The following is a 17,564-nucleotide window of genomic DNA, read 5'->3' on the forward strand; positions in this document are numbered from 1 at the left end:
AAGGCAAATATGGCAATGTGTTAAGATTTGGTAATCCTGGGTGGTGGCAGTGGTTTAGTCGCTAAGTCGTGTCTGACCCTTGTGACCCCATGGGCTGTAGCCCACCAGGCTCCTCTGTCCATGGGATTCTCCAGGTAAGAATGCTGGAGTGGGTTGCCATTTCCTCCTCCAGGGGATCTTCCCAATCCAGGAATCAAACCCTGGTCTCCTGCGTTGCAGGTGGATTCTTTACCGACTGATCTATCTTGGGTGGTAGGTTAGCATTATTACTCTACTTTTCTGTTATGCTTAAAATATTTCATTAAAAACATGCATATCTTTAAAATATCATAATTTGAGTCATGTAGGATGTTCTAAAAATAGCCATTGTTACTTTTGCAATGACTTGAAGCGTAACAAGATTTTCTGAACATGATTTATACATTTAACCAGTAAGAAAAGTCATCTTGGAACTTGTGGGTTTTCTTTGTTTTTTCCTGACCATGTGTTAGGTCTGTAGAGTAATGCATGTCAGGGATGCTTTTTGGACATTGCTAGATCAGATGTGACACACCAGTCTGAAGGTGGTCATTTACTGCTGTTTCCTCTCTCGTCCCAGGAGACTCGCTCTGCCCCACCTGAAGTCCATATGGCTCTGTATGATGAGGACCTCCTGAAAAATCCCTTCTACCTGGCTCTTCAGAAGTGGCGTCCTGACTTGTGCAACAAGGTGGCCCAAGCTCATGGCATTGTAAGTGCATCGATCCCGAGGGTGGTCCTCTGCTGGGTGTGGGAGGCTCACCTACAAATATGGTAGACTTCAGTTAAATTTAGCAGGAGTCAGGTATAGAACTGCTCAGTGCAGCAAGCCCCAGACTATGCTCGACATGTGGACGAGCAAAGAGGAACCGCCCTGAGCAGCTTCCTCCAGGAAGCCCCCTGAGACTGCTTCAGCCCGGGTGTAATCTTTTCTCTGAACTCTCAGCCCCCATTATCACTGCTCTCATGGTAGTCACCTCTGTTTCTCCTGTTTCCATGTTGACCAGGAGGGCTTCTCCAGGGCAGAAATCATATCCTTCCTTGTCTGTGAGATGGGTGCTCACTCCTGCAGAGTAGGGGAACGTGTAAATGTACGGGTATGTCACCTTCAAAGGCATTTCCTGAAGAGGAGGAGCCAAGGGAAGTTTCATAGTAGAGACCACAACCTCAGAAGCCTACAGGGGCAGCCAGGTAACAGGAGCCAGAGAAGAGAGAAACCGTGGTCTGTTGGCAGGGCGTCTGCTGCCTGGAGGGAGGAAGGGCCCACACTGCAGGCCTTTTTTCATTCCGAGGTTGGGGAACTTGGCTGACATCTTACACACCGTGGGATACAGAGAGTTAGCTGGGCGCCTTTGTGCCGCCTGCCTATGGCAGGGCCTCTTCTTTTTTTTTTTTCTAAATAATTTTTATTTATTTATTTTTGGCTGCTCTGGGTCTTTGTTGCTGCAAGGGCTTTTCTCTAGCTGCGGCGAGTGGGGGCTCCTCTGAGTTGCGGTGCTCGGGCTTTGCATTGTGGTGGCTTCTGTTGCACGGCGCGGGCGCTAGGGCATGCGGGCTTCAATACTTGCTGCGCGTGGGCCTCTTCCCTTCCTGCATGTCCTCTTTTCTTCTCATACTTTTGTTCCTGCTTCTCTTACCCAGTGATGGGGTCTTAAGTGAGTCAGGTGGCCGAGGGTTTGAACCAAAGGAGATATGAGTCAGCTCAGGTTTCTCTGCAACCTTAGAGCTGACTTTTCCATGCTTAGCCCACCCCTCTGCCATCAGAAGCCTGTTTTTTGTTTTTTTCCCCCAAGTCCCTTCTGGTTTTTATGATTGGCTTTGTGATTAATATCTCTTTCCCAGAATTTTTTTTACTTTGGATTTTAGAAGTCATAAACTTCATTATTTAAAAAAAAAAAAAAAGGCTAAGAGAATACAGTTATTTCCAAAGAAGAAAATAAAATTCTCATAAAGCTCGCCACAGGTGTTCACTGTCATCCGTTCATTTCACAGCAGCTCTTAAATGCTGCTATGTGTAAGACATTAGGTTTGATGTGGGAGATTCAGCCAAAAATATGAGTAGGCATCACGATTTTTACCCTCATGGATCTCTACCCAGACTTCTAGTGGGAGAGACGATCTCACTCTAGGTTAATATTTAACTAATTATGGTTACCGTCCAAGGGATTTTCCAGGCAAGAATACTGGAGTGGGTTGCCATTTCCTTCTCCAGGGAATTATGGTTAAGTGTCACAGAGAAAAGGCCCAGACATCATGTTAACTGAGAGGGCCTGACCCAACTGGGGAAATCTTTCCTTCCCATGTTTGTTCTGTGGTATTTTGAAAAGAAATACTGTCTAGATAAGAGTGTATTATCACAGGTAACTTTCTCTTTTTAAAAGTGCCGTACTGCGGACCGCTGTTAACCTCTCAGGAAGCCTGAGACAGGGACCTGTCTCACTCGTCACTGTGGTGCCAGCACTTAGCATGCTCCCTGTCACCCAGGAGGTGCTTTTGCAGCTGCCAGCTCAGAATCCCACTCAAGCTCACTTTAGCAAAAGGAGAATTTGAAATAAGAACTTTAGCATCTCGGTCACCTTCCTCTAAGATACATCGAGGAATAGGACATGCTTCTTATTTTCTTTTTTAGCCTGTGAGGTGTGCATGTGAGATCTTAGTTCCCTGGCCAGGGATCAAATTTGTGTCCCCTGCATTGGGAACGTGGAGTCTCAACCACTGGCCCACCAGGAAAGTCCTGGGAGATACTTCTTAAGTTGCCATCCCGAGATCCCAAGGGTGCCCTAGGCTTCTTACTCTGGCTCCCGATGAGATCCACAAGGGGCTGCGTGGGGCCCGCATTCAGTAGACGTGAGAATCAGCGAGGCCAGCTCCTCAGAAAAGGGCAGCTGTGGGAAAGAGCCGGCTGCTGCTGTCCTGTTCAGCCAGGCCAGGTGCTGATAACCAACTCCTGCCACCTGTTGGCCATGTGATGGAGCCCCGGCTCATCTAACCTGTCTTATTGCTCTTTCTGGGTCTGTTGGTTGAGTGTAAAAAGTAGAATATCCCAATGACCTCTAGAAGAGAGAGCACTCATCCTTTCTGCCATCTCTGAGGGACCCACATGGCCTCAGCAGGTGAATGCCATATTTCCTTTCACGGGGCTTGGCCACTGGGCTGAGTTTGTGCTAAGTCACTTTAGTCATGTCCAACTCTTTGCTGGCCTGTGGACTGTAGCCCGCCAGGCTTCTCTGTTGGTGGGACTCTCCAGGCAAGAACACTGGAGTGGGTTGCTATGCCCTCCTCCAGGGCATCTTCCTGACCCAGGAATTGAACCCATGTCCCTTAAGTCTCCTGCATTGGCAGGTGAGTTCTTTACCACTCGCACCCAACCTGGGAAGCCTGGACTGAGTTGAGTGGCCCTTGAATCTGCCCTGGGGATTAGGGTCCTTTACTAGGCTCTAAAAATGTGAAGTCACCACTTTTTATTTACTCTTTTATTTGGCTGCATTGGGTCTTCTCCACAGCATATGGGGTCTGAGTTCCCTGACCAGGAATCAAACGCGTGTCCCCTGCATTGCAAGGTGGACTCTTGACCACTGGCCCTCAGGAAAGTCCTGAAGTCACCGCTTTTGAACATGTGTCTCCCCAGGCTTAAATGCCCTTCACATCTCCCTCTGCAAATGGAGCCGGCAGGCCCCCTCACACGATAGCTGAGGGTGCAGGCTGGCTGTTCCCCTCACCTGTCCCAGCCCCTCCTCGAGTTTGACTTCCTTCCCGAACCTGCCTTTGATGGGGCTGCCCCGTGTCCTGGAAGGCACCGCCTGCCACCATTTGCTCTTTGACTGGACAGTGGAACCCCATCTCCTAAAGTTCCTTCCCATTCTGATTCCAGAGACCTGTGACGCCCACACATTGTCTCACAGTCACCTTGTTCTTGTGACCATCTGGTTATTATGCAATGAGTTTTCTTCAGAGCAGCTGCGTAGGCCTCCCGCACCCCGGGGCTGTTGTTCTTGGGGCATTGGGCAAAAGTTCTCCAGATTTCCCTGGTGGACCGGAGGGTGGGGGGGGGGGTCCATTTGCCTGTAGGAAAAACAACAATAGCAAAAGGAGATGACATTTGGTCCTTTAATCATGGCCCTGTAATTATGGGTCTAATTATGCGGTATGCAGGCTTCTGAGGGCTCACCTGGGAACCTAGCATCGTGATTCTAAGTTCCAGGGAACTGACTCAAGAACATGCTTATACAGCCCAGCTAAGGGCACTGAAGTTCATGTTCCATTTCTCAGAATTTGCTTAGTAGAGCTTCATCTGACAAACACCGAGTATCTCCTATACTCCAGACTCGGAGGAATGGGGGACACGACATGCCTTCGGGGATTTCCACAAACAGGTCATTTGTAGGCCAGAGGGTTGAGTATTAGGACAGAAGTCGTCATGTGCTCCTGTGGAGTAGCCGACCCAGGCAGGGGGAAGTCAGGAGGGTACGCTGGAGTGAAAGTGAAAGTGAAGTCGCTCAGTCGTGTCCGACTCTTTGCGACCCCATGGACTGTAGCCTACCAGGCTCCTCTGTCCATGGGATTTTCCAGGCAAGAGTACTGGAGTGGGTTGCCATTTCCTTCTCCAGGGGATCTTCCCAACCCAGGGATCGAACCCAGGTCTCCCGCATTGTAGACAGACGCTTTACTGTCTGAGCCACCAGGGAAGTTCTACCCTGGAGTAGGTATGACTAATGCTAATTCTTGTTTTTATGCTTTCTTTTCTTTAATGACTATTATTTTTAAAAAATTCTTTACAAAGGGGTTATAATAAAAAGTTTTATTGTTAAGCTCTGAACTGAGTCCCTAACTCATGGTCTTCTCAGCAACTCTGAACTTTGCGTCTTCCACACCGGCCGCTACAGCTCCACAATCTCCGTTCCAGAAATAGTCTGAACCTCCCTCCTGCGAGGGCCCTTGGCACCTGAGCCTGCCTCCCGTGGGTGGCTTCATAGCCACCCACCACTGATCCTCCTCACACCGGTCTCAGCAGGAACCTGGTGGATGGATGGAGCCACAGAGAGCCAGCCACTGGCTTCTGCTTGCAGTGAAATGCACCAGGCAGCCTCGCCTGCCTGAAAACTCTGGGAGAGTCCTTGAAATTGGAGGCTTCCCTGTTCACTCAGCAAGCACTGATTGGTATCTACCCTATGGTGAGCCATGGGCTTGGTAAGGGGGATGCAGTGCCTCGGGAGCTGGCCGTGCTTATTTAAGGAGGCAGAGAAGGTATGTGTACACAGCGAGGATGACACAGGATGCAGTCGAAGTGGTGGGGGTGGTGAGCGGTGTGTATCTCTGAAGCACTCAGAAGCTCCTGGCCCCTCGGAGGCCCCGCCCGCACCCACTGAGCTGGAGTGGGGCAATCCTGTTGCCTGCCTTTGGCCACCTAAATCCCTTAGGCCTGGGTCATGCTGTCCTCTTGCCTGGGGCCAACCCTCTCATCTCCAAGATCTTTTTGTGTTCCAGGTTACAGTGAGGCCGTCTAGGAGCCTTGAGGCTGTTTCTTGATGCTTATACATGAGGGTCTCTTGTTTTTTTAAGCTGCACTTTTATTAACCTTTTAAAATTATTATGATTGTCTCCCCTTTTGCTCTCTCTCCTCGTCTGGTACCACCAAGCCCACCTCAGGACCTTTGCACATGCTTTCTTCTGACGGAAGCGTTCTTCCCTGGACTTCCTTGGTGGTGCAGTGGTGAAGACTCTGAGCTTCCACTGCAGGGGGCTTGGGTTTGATCCCTGGTCTGGGAACTAAGATCCTGCGTGCTGTGTGGTGTGCCCCCTCCAGAAGAAGTTTTTCCCTTAGATCTGTACTTGGTAGGTTCTTCTCTCCATCCATTCGTTGCTCAAATGAGGCTTTCTCAGAAAGCCCTCCCCCTTATCAACTTGACCTGAGTTAGCTAACCTTTGCCCCACTCCAGGCATTCTCTGGCTTGATGCCCTGCTTTATTATCTGCATAAAACTTACTGATATATGGAATCTGTTACATTGTTAAAAAAATCTGTAGCCCCCACTTAGAATGTAATGTCATGAGGACAATTCACCATATCTCCAGCAGTGCCCAATGTCATGAATATTGAATGGAGGAAAAAACAGGAAAACCAAACTCAAATTTTAATACTTACTTGAATAAAGTTGGCTACCTGAAAATTTTTTTTAAAAGTTATTGTGTTTAATCTCAAACATGAACAAGTAAAAAGAATCATACCATGCACCCCTGCTGCCCTCATCTCTCAGCTTCCACAGTGCTGGGCTCAGACGCCAGCACTTCTCACTTCGAACCCTGCTGCCCTCTCCCCTCGGCCAGGGGATCATTTGGAAATAAATTCCAGAAAATTATATAAGGTAGTCATACTGACACCCCACTCCAGTACTCTTGCCTGGCAAATCCCATGGATGGAGGAGCCTGGTGGGCTGTAGTCCATGGGGTCATGAAGAGTCAGACACGACTGAGCGCTTTCACTTTCACTTTTCACTTTCATGCATTGGAGAAGGACATGGCAACCCACTCCAGTGTTCTTGCCTGGAGAATCCCAGGGACGGGGGAGCCTGGTGGGCTGCCGTCTCTGGGGTCGCACAGAGTCGGACACGACTGGAGCGACTTAGCAGCAGCAGCAGTCATCTGATTTCATCTGTAAATCTTCAGGAATGTAGTTTTCAATGATAAGGACTTTAAAAAAACCCACAAGCTCACGCCATTATCATAGCTCAGAGATTCCTCAGCGACTCTTCAGTGTTGTCGCTCACCATGCAAATCTCCTACATCATCTCATCATTTTTTGTTTTCCAGTTGGTTAAATCAGAATCCAGAGGAGATCCACACATTATTCTGAATTTGATAGGCCTTTGTTTTTTTCAGTTGAAGTTATAGTTCAGCTCAGTTCAGTCGCTCAGTCGTGTCCGACTCCTTGCGACCCCATGAATCGCAGCACGCCAGGCCTCCTGTCCATCACCAGCTCCCTGAGTTCACTCAAACTCATGTCCATCGAGTCGGTGATGCCATCCAGCCATCTCATCCTCTGTCGTCCCCTTCTCCTCCTGCCCCCAATCCCTCCCAGCATCAGAGTCTTTTCCAACGAGTCAGCTCTTCGTTATAGTTGATTTACAATATTGTGTTAGTTTCGGGTGTACAGCGGTGATGCAGTGATTCAGTTCTTTTTCAGATTCTTTCTCATTACAGGTTATTACAAGGTATTGAAGATAGTTCCTTGGGCTGTACAGTAAATCTGTGTTACTGGGTATGCCTTTTAAGTCATTCTTTTTTCTCCTAATGAGCTAAACTTTTAGAATAATTAAACCGTACCTACTTAGTGTGTAAAGTTCATCCATATTGACACGTCTATAGGCTTGTGAAGCCATCACTGCAGTCTTAAGTGTCTTATTATTGTGTTTTTAATTTTGAAAAATTAAATTCCATTAATAATTATTATTACTTTCCAGCTGCACGTTTTTGTCGCAGTGCACACGCCTTCCCTCGGTGCAGCTCACAAGCTTCCTTTGTTGTGGAGCAGGGGCTCTAGAGCACACAGGCTCATTAGTTGTGGCACGAGGGCTGAGTTGCCCCATGGCATGTGGGATCTTAGTTCCCTGACCAGGGATTGAACCCACGTCCCCTGCATCAGTAAGGGAGATTCTTAACCATTAGACCACCAGAGAAGTCCCTTAAGTTTCTTTTTAGCTGTATCCCTTTCTTTCCTCATTTTCCTTCTTTCCTTGAAATTCATGTATCCAGGTCATTTATCCCGTAGGCTTTCCTACCTTCTAGCTTTCGCCAGTTGCAGTCCTGTGTTGGTGTTCACCAAAGTCCTCTGGTCTTTGTATTTCCTGAACTTGGTAGCTAAGTCTAGTTCTGGGTCTGATTCAGTCTTGACTTTTTGTGGAGGGGCAAGGCCACTTCATACACAGTGGTGATCTTTCATCAACGAGGGCCTCCCTTTCCTGCTCTGAGGACTTGGTGTGCCCCTGTCCCTCGTGGGGAGAGAGGCCATGCTGCTCTTTCTGACCTACCTAGGGAAGCTCCTGATGACAGCTGCTCTAAGGCCCCAGAGTTTCATGGTGTCTTTGCAGAGGGAACTCCAGCAGGGACTGGGCTGTGTTCCTAGCACTGGCCTCCAGGAGGCCTCAGGACAGGGCAGTGATGGGTGTGGGTGGCAGGAGTTTAAGACATAGCTCTGCCACTCTCTCTGTACCCTAGGACAAGTTGCTGAACTCCCTTGAGCCTTAGTTTCCTTGTCTGTATGATGGGGACAGTGCAGAAGCCCCTTGTCTCGTTCCAGCGGCTTCAGGAGTCGGGGCCCTGGTCAGGGGCCCACCTGGTCGACCCCCTTGGTCGTCTTCTTCCAGGTGCACTTGAGAGCCTCCTCTTAAATGTGAGTCCCCGGGCCACGCACAGATGCGTGGATGCCAGGGCACTTTCCTTTGCTGCACTGAGCAGAGAGGCTGGAATCAGGTCAACGTGGTGGCCACGGTGGGACCAAAATTCACGTTTCAGGTTGAACCTGCTCCAAAGACAGAGTCTGGCACCTGAAATATCCCTGGTGGAGGTGGCAGCCTGAGCTAGGAAACTGTATTTCTGTGGCTGGTACAACCAACTGTGATCACAATCGGGCTTAAAAAAAGCATAGAAAAAAGATGGGAAGGAAACTGTCTTCAATGTGCTGTGTTTATCGTGAAGGTGGTGGGGTTACGTGTCATCTTTTAGTTTCACTTTTCTGTACCCTTCAAACCTTTCTTCACTTGGAATCATTCCTGAGCCTGCTGAGGACAAAGTTGCCACCTGGGGTAGCTCTGGGGAGGGGCCCAGCGAGGTGGGACTGAGGCCCCCCCACCTCCATTGCCCTCACCCCTGAGATCCTGGATGGATGAGACGTCCATCCAGGCTTCCATCACAGAGACAAGAGATTAGCTGCTGCTGCTTTGGCCAGTAGCCCCAGGGGTTGTCTGCCTGCAGGTCTCCACTGCAATTCCAGCTGGAGCATCTTTGGATACATCCCGTTCCGCTGAAGTTGTAAACAACACATCTGTTTAGTATTCACCTTAATTTTTTTTTTCCAGGTGTTAGTACCCTGCAAAGGAAGCCTGTCAACCAGAATTCAGTCTACTTGTCAGTTTGAGTCCTATATTTTGATTCCAGTGGAAGAACACTTTCAGACCTTAGATGGAAAGGTATTCTTTCATTTCCTACGGGTCACCTAGGACCACTCACTCAGCGTCTGAGAGTTCGGGAGGGGAGGGAATCCTGCTGCTCACCCTTTCTTGTCCGTGTTACCTGGTGGCTTTGACACCACAACAGCCCTGCTGCCTTTGAGTGAAGAGAAGCTGGCCGTGGAGAGCAGGGTCCTGGCTGTGGCCTGGAGTTGGAGGTGGTGCTGGTCACATCTCCCTTAGCCCATGAGGCTTCTGCCAGGGAACTGAGGAGTCGCTGGGACACCTCCTCAGAGAGGCCCTGTCAGAGCAAGCTGTTTATCCCTGTGCCCTTGGGATCAGAGATGAATTTCTAATTTTTCAAGAAACCTGTAGGATGAGATGGTCAGATGGCATCACTGACTCAATGGACATGAGTTGGAGCAAACTCCAGGAGATAGTGAAGGACAGGGAAGCCTGAGGTGCTGCTGTTCATGGGGTCGCAGAGTTGGACGCTACTTAGTGACTGAACAACAGCAATGACACAGGAAGTTTTAACCTATAGAAAGTTCCAGTAATGTACAGAGAGCATTCACATAGCTTTCTCTCCAGACTGGTCAGCTGTTTGCATTTTTGGCCACATCTGTTTCATCTCCCCACCTCCATCTATCTATCTTTCTATCTGTTAACACACACACATATTGTTACTTTTTTCTGAACCTTTTTCACAAAGAGTGAGAATAAGTTGCAGACACCCTGTCCCTTGGGCTTCAAAACAATGTGTCTCTCATATAATTCAGCACAGTGATCATACTCAGAAAATTTCAGGTTGGCAGAATACTCTTCTCCAACATACTGTCCTTAAATAAACTGTGCTAACTGTAATACCCTTTTAGAGCAAAAAAGGCCTTTTTTTAAGATTCAGGATCATGCAGTTTTTATCTTTTTAGTTTCTTTCTTTTGGAACAATTCTCGGCCTGTGTCTTTGATGACATTGACATTTTTGTCTTCCTTTGTAAACTCTCCCTCAGTGTGGGTTTCTTTGATGTTTGCCTTGGTTAGATCACAGCTAAGCGTTTTCAGTTAGAATGCCTACTGGAGGGTGCTTTATCCCAGTACTTTGTGTCCGGAGGTATGTGACGTCTGTCTGTCTCATGGTTGATGTTAACTTTGGGGTAGGCATTTTCTTGTTTGTTTGTTTTTTTAAGTGGAAGCAGATAGTTTCTGAGAGGGGTAAGTTCCGTCCCTGGTCAGGAATGGCTGTGGTCCCCAGCCTACCCACAGTCAGCAGTGGGGGCCCACACTGGTTTAGCCGGGGCTTGTGGGTGCTTGGGGGGGACAGGAGGTGGGTACAGTGTGCCAGCGTGGGAGAGGGGAGTCTGCAGTCCTGCGGCCCCTGAGCAGGCTGCTGTTTTCCTGCAGGGTTCTGCTCACCACAGCTGTGCATCAGTTTACTTGTTCACTTCCCGGTACCCAAATCCACCAGGAGAACAGAAGCACCAGGCTCATCGTGGCTGGTCTTCCCCGGGCACCCCAGCCACGGCCAGAGTGATGAGCCAAGGAGGGGTGCAGCGAGCATCCTCCGACCCCTCTGGGTCATCTGGGTCATTCTGATCTCTTATTCAGAGAGGAGAACCTTCTTTTTCTTTTTCCAGAGAACACAGGCTTTCTTCTTCTCTAAGGAACAGCTTAATGCTTTTCTGTTGTGACATATGAAATTGGTCAGGGTATTATGTAGCCACCATAACAGGGTGAACAAGGAGGAAAGAAGATTGAAGTATTGCTGCCCTCCTGAAAACCACACTGGGGGAGAGGTGGGTAGGTGGGTGGGGTGAAGCGCCTGATGGTGGCCAGGCTGAGAGGGGCTGGTGGTCACAGCGGCTGCTGGTGCAGTGACCTGTCTCTTGTTCTAGGATGTCTTTATCCAAGGAAACAGGATTAAACTAGGAGCTGGTTTCGCCTGTCTTCTCTCAGTGCCCATTCTTTTTGAAGAAACTTTCTACAATGAGAAAGAAGAAAGTTTCAGCATACTGTGCATAGCCCATCCTTTGGAAAAGAGAGAGAGTTCAGGTATTCTGGGAGAAAACCCCTTTCTCCTGACTGGGAGAAACCTGCTTGCGGAACTTCTTCCTGACACAGCGGTTATGAACATCTCATAAGATATTCAGGAGCCCATGAGAAACCTGCATAACTGCTTACAAGAATTCCCCCTGGAACATAGATCGGAAAGTCATCTTGAGCCAGCGTGATGTGGGTGAGGCCACATCACATGCGGCTACATGTGACCTCAGTGGGAATGTCACGCCCTGGAGCTGTGCAAAACGGCAGCCCTGGCTTTGTCTCTGGGCCTCGGCTTCAGGACTGTCTTTTATGGCATTGTTAGTCACGGAGCCCCACTGCCGTGCCTCTCTGAGATCTCATTATTTTCAACAGATAATATAATTCTTCGGTGCTCCAAGAAAATTGAGATAATGATGTACCAAATGCTGTCCGAGGTCTTATTGTCAAGAATCAGGGCTTCATCACCAGAACCTCCCAGGCCATGCCTGTGATCCCGGAGAGTTCAGGTTTTTGTCCCAGCAAAGGGCTTCAAGAGGGCCAGGCTCCCTGGACCCACACCTGGGCCACTGTTGGGTGATGTCTTGAAATAAGCTTATCCCTCTCCTCCTGTGGTAGATGGTGACCCAGGAGCTGGCGGAGCAGGGCAAAGGGTTGTGGGACTTCTTTTCTTCAGGAAACAGCAATGGCTTCAGCCAGCCTGACCCGCTTGTCTCTTTTTTTCAGAAGAGCCTTCGACATCCTCAGATTCTTTTTCCCTGAAAACCATCGAAGATGTGAGAGAATTTTTGGGAAGACACGCGGAGAGATTTGACAGGAACATCACCTCTTTCCAGCGAACGTTCAGAGAGTGTGAACGGAAGAGCCTCCGTCATCACATAGTCAGTGGCTGAGCCCTGCTTTGCCATAGGCGTGCCCTGCTCAGAACACCAGGATCACTCTGCCACTTTGCTGCCACCTCTGTTGGCAACGTTTACATATCTGAAGCGAACATTTAAACGTCCAACAAAATGTTGGATTCTGTTTAAATGTTTCTTGTTACCTAAAAAAGTAATAAGCACAGTAGAAAACCTGAAAAATCACAGAGAAGTATCACGATGAATATTGTTATCATCTGTGTTAACCCTAAGGGGAATTTTTTTTCCTACTCTTAATGCGTAGACACCCCAAAAAAAATTGGGAAAAAAAATCACATACTTAATTAAAAAAAATCACATACTTAGTTTGATAAGCTTGCATTAGGACTTAGAGCTTTTTGCCCAGGAAATCCACTTTGTGAGATATTCTCTTGGCTCCATCCTGGGTTCAGTGTCGTGGCCTCAGATTCTGAGGATGGCCTCTCTGCTCTGTATTCCGCAGGACTCCGTGAACGCTCTCTATACCAAATGCCTCCAGCAGCTGCTGAGGGACTCCCACCTGGTAAGCAGCATGGCCTGCAAAAGAGAGACTTGCCAGAAAGAGAAAGACAAATACCATACAATGTCAACTATACGTGGAATCTGAAGTATGATATGAACGAACTTATCTACGGAACAGAAACAGACTCACAGACACAGAGAACAGATTTGTGGTTGCCAGGGAGGAGAGGGCTGGGGGAGGGGTGGAGGGGGAGGATGGGGAGGAGATGGAGGGGGAGGATGGGGAGGGATGGTGGGGGAGGTTGGGGGAGCGATGGTGGGGGAGGTTGGGGGAGAGATGGAGGGGGAGGTTGTTAGAGGGATGGTGGTGGAGGTTGGGGGGGGATGGAGGGGGAGGTTGGGAGAGGGATGGAGGGGGAGGTTGGGGGAGGGATGGAGGGGGAGGTTGGGGGAGGGATGGAGGGGGAGGTTGTTAGAGGGATGGTGGTAGAGGTTGGGGGAGAGATGGAGGGGGAGGTTGGGAGAGGGATGGAGGGGGAGGTTGGGGGGGAGGGATGGAGGGGGAGGTTGGGGGAGGGATGGAGGGGGAGGTTGGGGGAGAGATGGAGAGGGAGGTTGGGAGAGGGATGGAGGGGGAGGTTGGGGTTAGCAGTTGTAAACTACGACATACAGAAAGGATAAACAACCAAGTCCTACTGTATAGCACAGAGAACTCCATTCCATATGCTATGACGGACTGCCCTGGTGCTCCAGTAGCTGAGACTCCGTGCTCCCAGTGCAGGGGCCTGGGTTTGATCCCTGATCAGGGAACTAGATCCCACACGCTGCAACTAAGAGTTTGTGTGCCACAGTTAAAGATCCCAAGTGCCTCAACTAAGACCCTGTGCAGCCAAATAAATAAATGCATATTTTTTTAAAAAATCCTTTGATGAACCATAATGAAAAAGAATATCATGGGAAAGAATGGCTATATAATGGAAAATAATATAGAAAAGAAAAAGAGTATAGAAAAAAAATCTTTTCATAATGGAAAAGAATATAGAAAAAAGAATGTGTGTATATATATGTATATGTATGTGTATAACTGAATCACTTTGCTGTCCAGCAGAAATTAATACTGTAAATCAACTATACTTCAATTAAGAAAACAAAACCAAAACCAAAACAAAGACGTGTGGTTTGGCCCAGGCCAGTCCACGCTCTGTAACTGTCCTCTCCTTGTCCTCCAGAAAGTGCTTGCCAAGCAGGAGGCCCAGATGAACCTGATGAAGCAGGCGGTAGAGGTAAGGGCCCTGGGAAGTGAGGGGCGAGGAGGTCCAGGGCCGGGGCCTCCTCTGCTGCCCACTTTCCCACACACACACTCTTGAACCTGTTGACCTCACAGATGTATGTCCAGCATGATATTTACGACCTGATATTCAAGTACGTGGGCACCATGGAGGCAGCAGAGGTAGGTTCTGTGTCATCACCATGCAGGACGGAAGCCGCGTTCTAAGCCTTTTCAGACATTTGAAGCTTCATTAAAATCTCTCGTTAGGATGCTGCCTTTAACAAAATCACGAGGAGCCTTCAAGATCTTCAGCAGAAGGATATCGGTGTGAAACCTGAGTTCAGGTAAGGGTTTACACTGCAGCGTTGGCGTCCTCGGAGCCTGGGCCGCTGTGTCCGAGAAGCGGGACCCTCAGTAGCAGCGTCAGCTCTAGGTGACGTGGTTCAGACTGTGGAGCAGGGCAGTTATTTGTGACCAAAGATAAAGGCTTAAAGTTGGTAGATGAGTGTTTCAGAGCTGGCACATTGCTGCACCCAACTTCCAGCGTGCCAGTGGGTGGGAGCCAGAGGAGGTGGGGTCGTGCACAGCTGGTCTCTGGGTGGGTGTGCAGCTCACCCAGGTGGGCCTTGCACACTGACATCTCTCATCACCTGCTGGTCTGAGGGACCCCTGCCTTAGGGGCACCTCCTTTTGATTTTGTTTCTTTCTTTTTTTTTTTGGCTGCAGCTTGAGGCTTGCAGAATCCCAGTTTCCCGATCAGGGATTGTACCCTCACCCCACCCTGCAGTGGAAGCGTGGAGTCCCGTGCCCTGGACTGCCAGAAAATTCTCTGGAGCCCCTCCTTTTGAGTTGTTTCATCAGGATACAAAAATGTCTAATATCTTTGTCTAATTTTTCCCCCCCTTTGGCCTATTTCACTCTGAAGCTAAGGATTGTTGATTTCTTTTCCCCCCTAATTTTTTGGTGCGGCTACATCACCTGGCAGCCTGCTCGAGACCTTGAAAGCTGCTGGGTTTTGCTACTGTCTCAGATTACTTCTGAGTGTCTATTTCTGTTTGCCGTTACTTATGGTTTGCCGTGAGAAATGTAAATCTGAGGTTTGTGATTACCAAGAAGGAGGGCCTTCACACCGTGGTCTTATATGGTCATGTCCCAAATCACTTTGCAGCTTCAACATACCTCGAGCAAAGAGGGAGCTGGCTCAGCTGAACAGGTGCACGTCCCCTCAGCAGAAGCTGGCTTGTTTGCGGAAGGTGGTGCAGCTGATCACCCAGTCTCCCAGCCAGAGAGGTGTGTGCTCAGGGAAGGGGCTGGCAGGGCGGTGGCTGCAAAAGTCCAGATGCAAACATCTGTTGGGGAGCAGTGCCATCTTAAAGGGCCACAGAGATGGGCTGATGTGTAGTAGAGTATTCCCGTATGAGCACCCCAGAGCCTGTTCTGCAGAGTGGGTGCCTAGTAATGGGGGTAGGGGGTAGTGGGGTAGGTTAGGCATCTTTAGGTAAGGAAATGCTGGTGGAGAAGCAGTGGCCTCAAAAACAAGCTAAGCTAGTGATGGGTACAGGGGAGTTTAACTGTTAGGTTGTTCTAATTTTGTATACTTAAAATTTTCCATTATTAAAAGTAAAAACTAAAAATTAATGAGAAGGCAGATCTTTGTGGGCCAGTAGGGATGCTCTTCAAAGTGTATTAAATAAAATGAACAGGAGTGTGTACAGTATACTTCCAGGACACTGCACAAAGCGGGTGGCTCTATACCCATATATGTATACAGTGGGGTGATCATAGCCTCTCTTGGAATGATACATGGGAACCAACAGAAGTGGCTTCTGGGGAGGAAGTCTGGGTGGCACGGATGGGAGAGCCATGCATGGTCTGCTCTTTTGCACCATTTGGAATTTTAAATGTGTGACTGGATTACTTAAACAAAATTTCAATGAGAAGTTGCCCATCGGCCCTGGACTCTGCAGTGTATAAAATGGCAATGATCTCGGGAGGAAAGAGGCGTCTGGCAGTGATCCTGGCACACCTTCGAGTCGTATCCACCATCACCGACTTGCCTGGGCTCTTTCCCTGTCCTGGGATTGCTGGGGACAGGTAGCAAGGGGTGGTCTGCTTGGAGCTTGCTGTTTTCTGCACATGTTCTCAGGAGGCATTCATTTCCTCCTGGAGTCTGACATCTATTCAGGACACTAGAAAGGAAATTGTGCGATTGAATTTCTCCGCGATGTGTCATCTTCCCGGATTGTGGTTTTGTGGGTTGGACGGTGGTGGGGAGTTGATAACGCCTGTCAGTCCATTTGCGTCCCAGGATGGCCCTGAATGTGTGTTTCCCGCTTGCAGTTAACTTGGAGACCATGTGTGCTGATGATCTGCTGTCAGTCCTGTTGTATTTGCTTGTGAAAACAGAGATCCCTAATTGGTAATATTTTTTTTTTGTTAAAATAACTTTTTTCAAAATGGCAGCACTGCACTGGGGTGGTTCTGGTATCACTCTAGAAGCTGAGCGCCCTGTAGGAGCTAGGTACCTGCCCTGCAAGGGCATCTGTCATTCCACCTGCAGGTGGGGAAAGTGAGGCCCAGAGATCTTACGTTTCTCTCTGGAACATGTGGCCAGTCAGCAGCTGAGAGGCAAGTGAGCTCCAGTTCTGTCTGGCTCCAAAGCCCATCCTTTTCTCACAGAAACCCAAATTCACCGTAGAAAAAATCAGCTTCCTAAATATTAGCTCATTGCAGGAAAGTAAGAAGCGACTTTACGTCTTTTGCCTTTTTTTTTTTTTAATATGTATTTATTTGGCGGTACTCGGTCATAGTTGCAGCATGTGGGATCTAGGTTAGTTTCCTGACCAGTGATGGAACCCCGGCTACCTGCATTGGGAGCAAAAGGTCTTAGCCACTGGACCGCCAGGGGAGTCCCAATTATTTCCCTAATTGCACTCCATCTAAATAAAGATCCCAGGGGAAGCGGCCTTAGCTCCCCAGAGCTGACCGACTTTGTGACCAAGCCAATAGCATCATTTCTACCAAAGCGTTAATGGGGGTATATAGCAATTAAACTGTTTTCTTCCTTTTATTAGGATGGCAAACTTGAGTTACATCAAAAACTTCAGATTTAGCAGCTCAGCCAAAGATGAACTGGGATACTGCCTGACCTCAATCGAGGCTGCAATCGAATATATTCGGCAGGGAAGCCTCTCTGTTAAGCCAGTAAGAGCTCCCTCCTGTTCTGCCCTTTCTCTGTGGGTGCCATGGTGTGTGCGGCGGGATTCTCAGGGTGGTATGGAGGAGGAGGATCAGAGATGCTCTCCCAAGAAAATGGGGCCTCAGCCATTTAAAAACAGCCTGGCAGACTGAACACGAAGTAGTCGGTAGGTTGTGAAAGTTGGCAGGTCATCCTTGGCTCTCACTTCATTGATCTCCTGCTTCATTAATCCTGGTCATCCTCGAATGCACACAGGCAGAAGGGGGCACCAGAAGCGGTGAATTAGGGTACCCTGATCATGCTGGGCAAGAGATGAGATTAATAATGTCTGCAGTTTTAAGGACTCAGCGGCCCTATTGTAATTTCCTTGGTTCGTTGATGAACTTAGACTGGCAGAGGCGATTATATTCCCACGAGAACTGAGAGGCTTAAACCAAGATTTCACTGCTGATTTACTTCGCATTATACCCACCACCAAAACGTGAGAGTACTCACAGAAACTGCAGAATTGAAATCAATCGA

General features: G+C 48.7%; 1 protein-coding gene across 2 annotated transcripts in view; it reads left to right on the plus strand.

The window, feature by feature from the left end:
- Window positions 1–17,564, plus strand: part of ANKRD27 (ankyrin repeat domain 27) — a 60,518-nt gene that overhangs the window by 10,392 nt on the left and 32,562 nt on the right. For both annotated transcript variants that reach the window (XM_027516019.1, XM_027516018.1), the window contains exons 2-12: window positions 599–730; window positions 9,089–9,199; window positions 11,071–11,227; window positions 11,942–12,096; window positions 12,575–12,634; window positions 13,803–13,856; window positions 13,958–14,023; window positions 14,111–14,187; window positions 15,012–15,133; window positions 16,184–16,262; window positions 16,918–17,047. In XM_027516019.1, coding sequence (XP_027371820.1) covers window positions 629–730; window positions 9,089–9,199; window positions 11,071–11,227; window positions 11,942–12,096; window positions 12,575–12,634; window positions 13,803–13,856; window positions 13,958–14,023; window positions 14,111–14,187; window positions 15,012–15,133; window positions 16,184–16,262; window positions 16,918–17,047 — 1,113 coding nt within the window. In that variant the 5' untranslated portion in view covers window positions 599–628. The remainder of the gene's footprint in view (window positions 1–598; window positions 731–9,088; window positions 9,200–11,070; window positions 11,228–11,941; window positions 12,097–12,574; window positions 12,635–13,802; window positions 13,857–13,957; window positions 14,024–14,110; window positions 14,188–15,011; window positions 15,134–16,183; window positions 16,263–16,917; window positions 17,048–17,564) is intronic.

This window comes from Bos indicus x Bos taurus, chromosome 18 (assembly GCF_003369695.1).
Source record: "Bos indicus x Bos taurus breed Angus x Brahman F1 hybrid chromosome 18, Bos_hybrid_MaternalHap_v2.0, whole genome shotgun sequence".
Classification (NCBI taxonomy): Eukaryota; Metazoa; Chordata; class Mammalia; order Artiodactyla; family Bovidae; genus Bos; species Bos indicus x Bos taurus.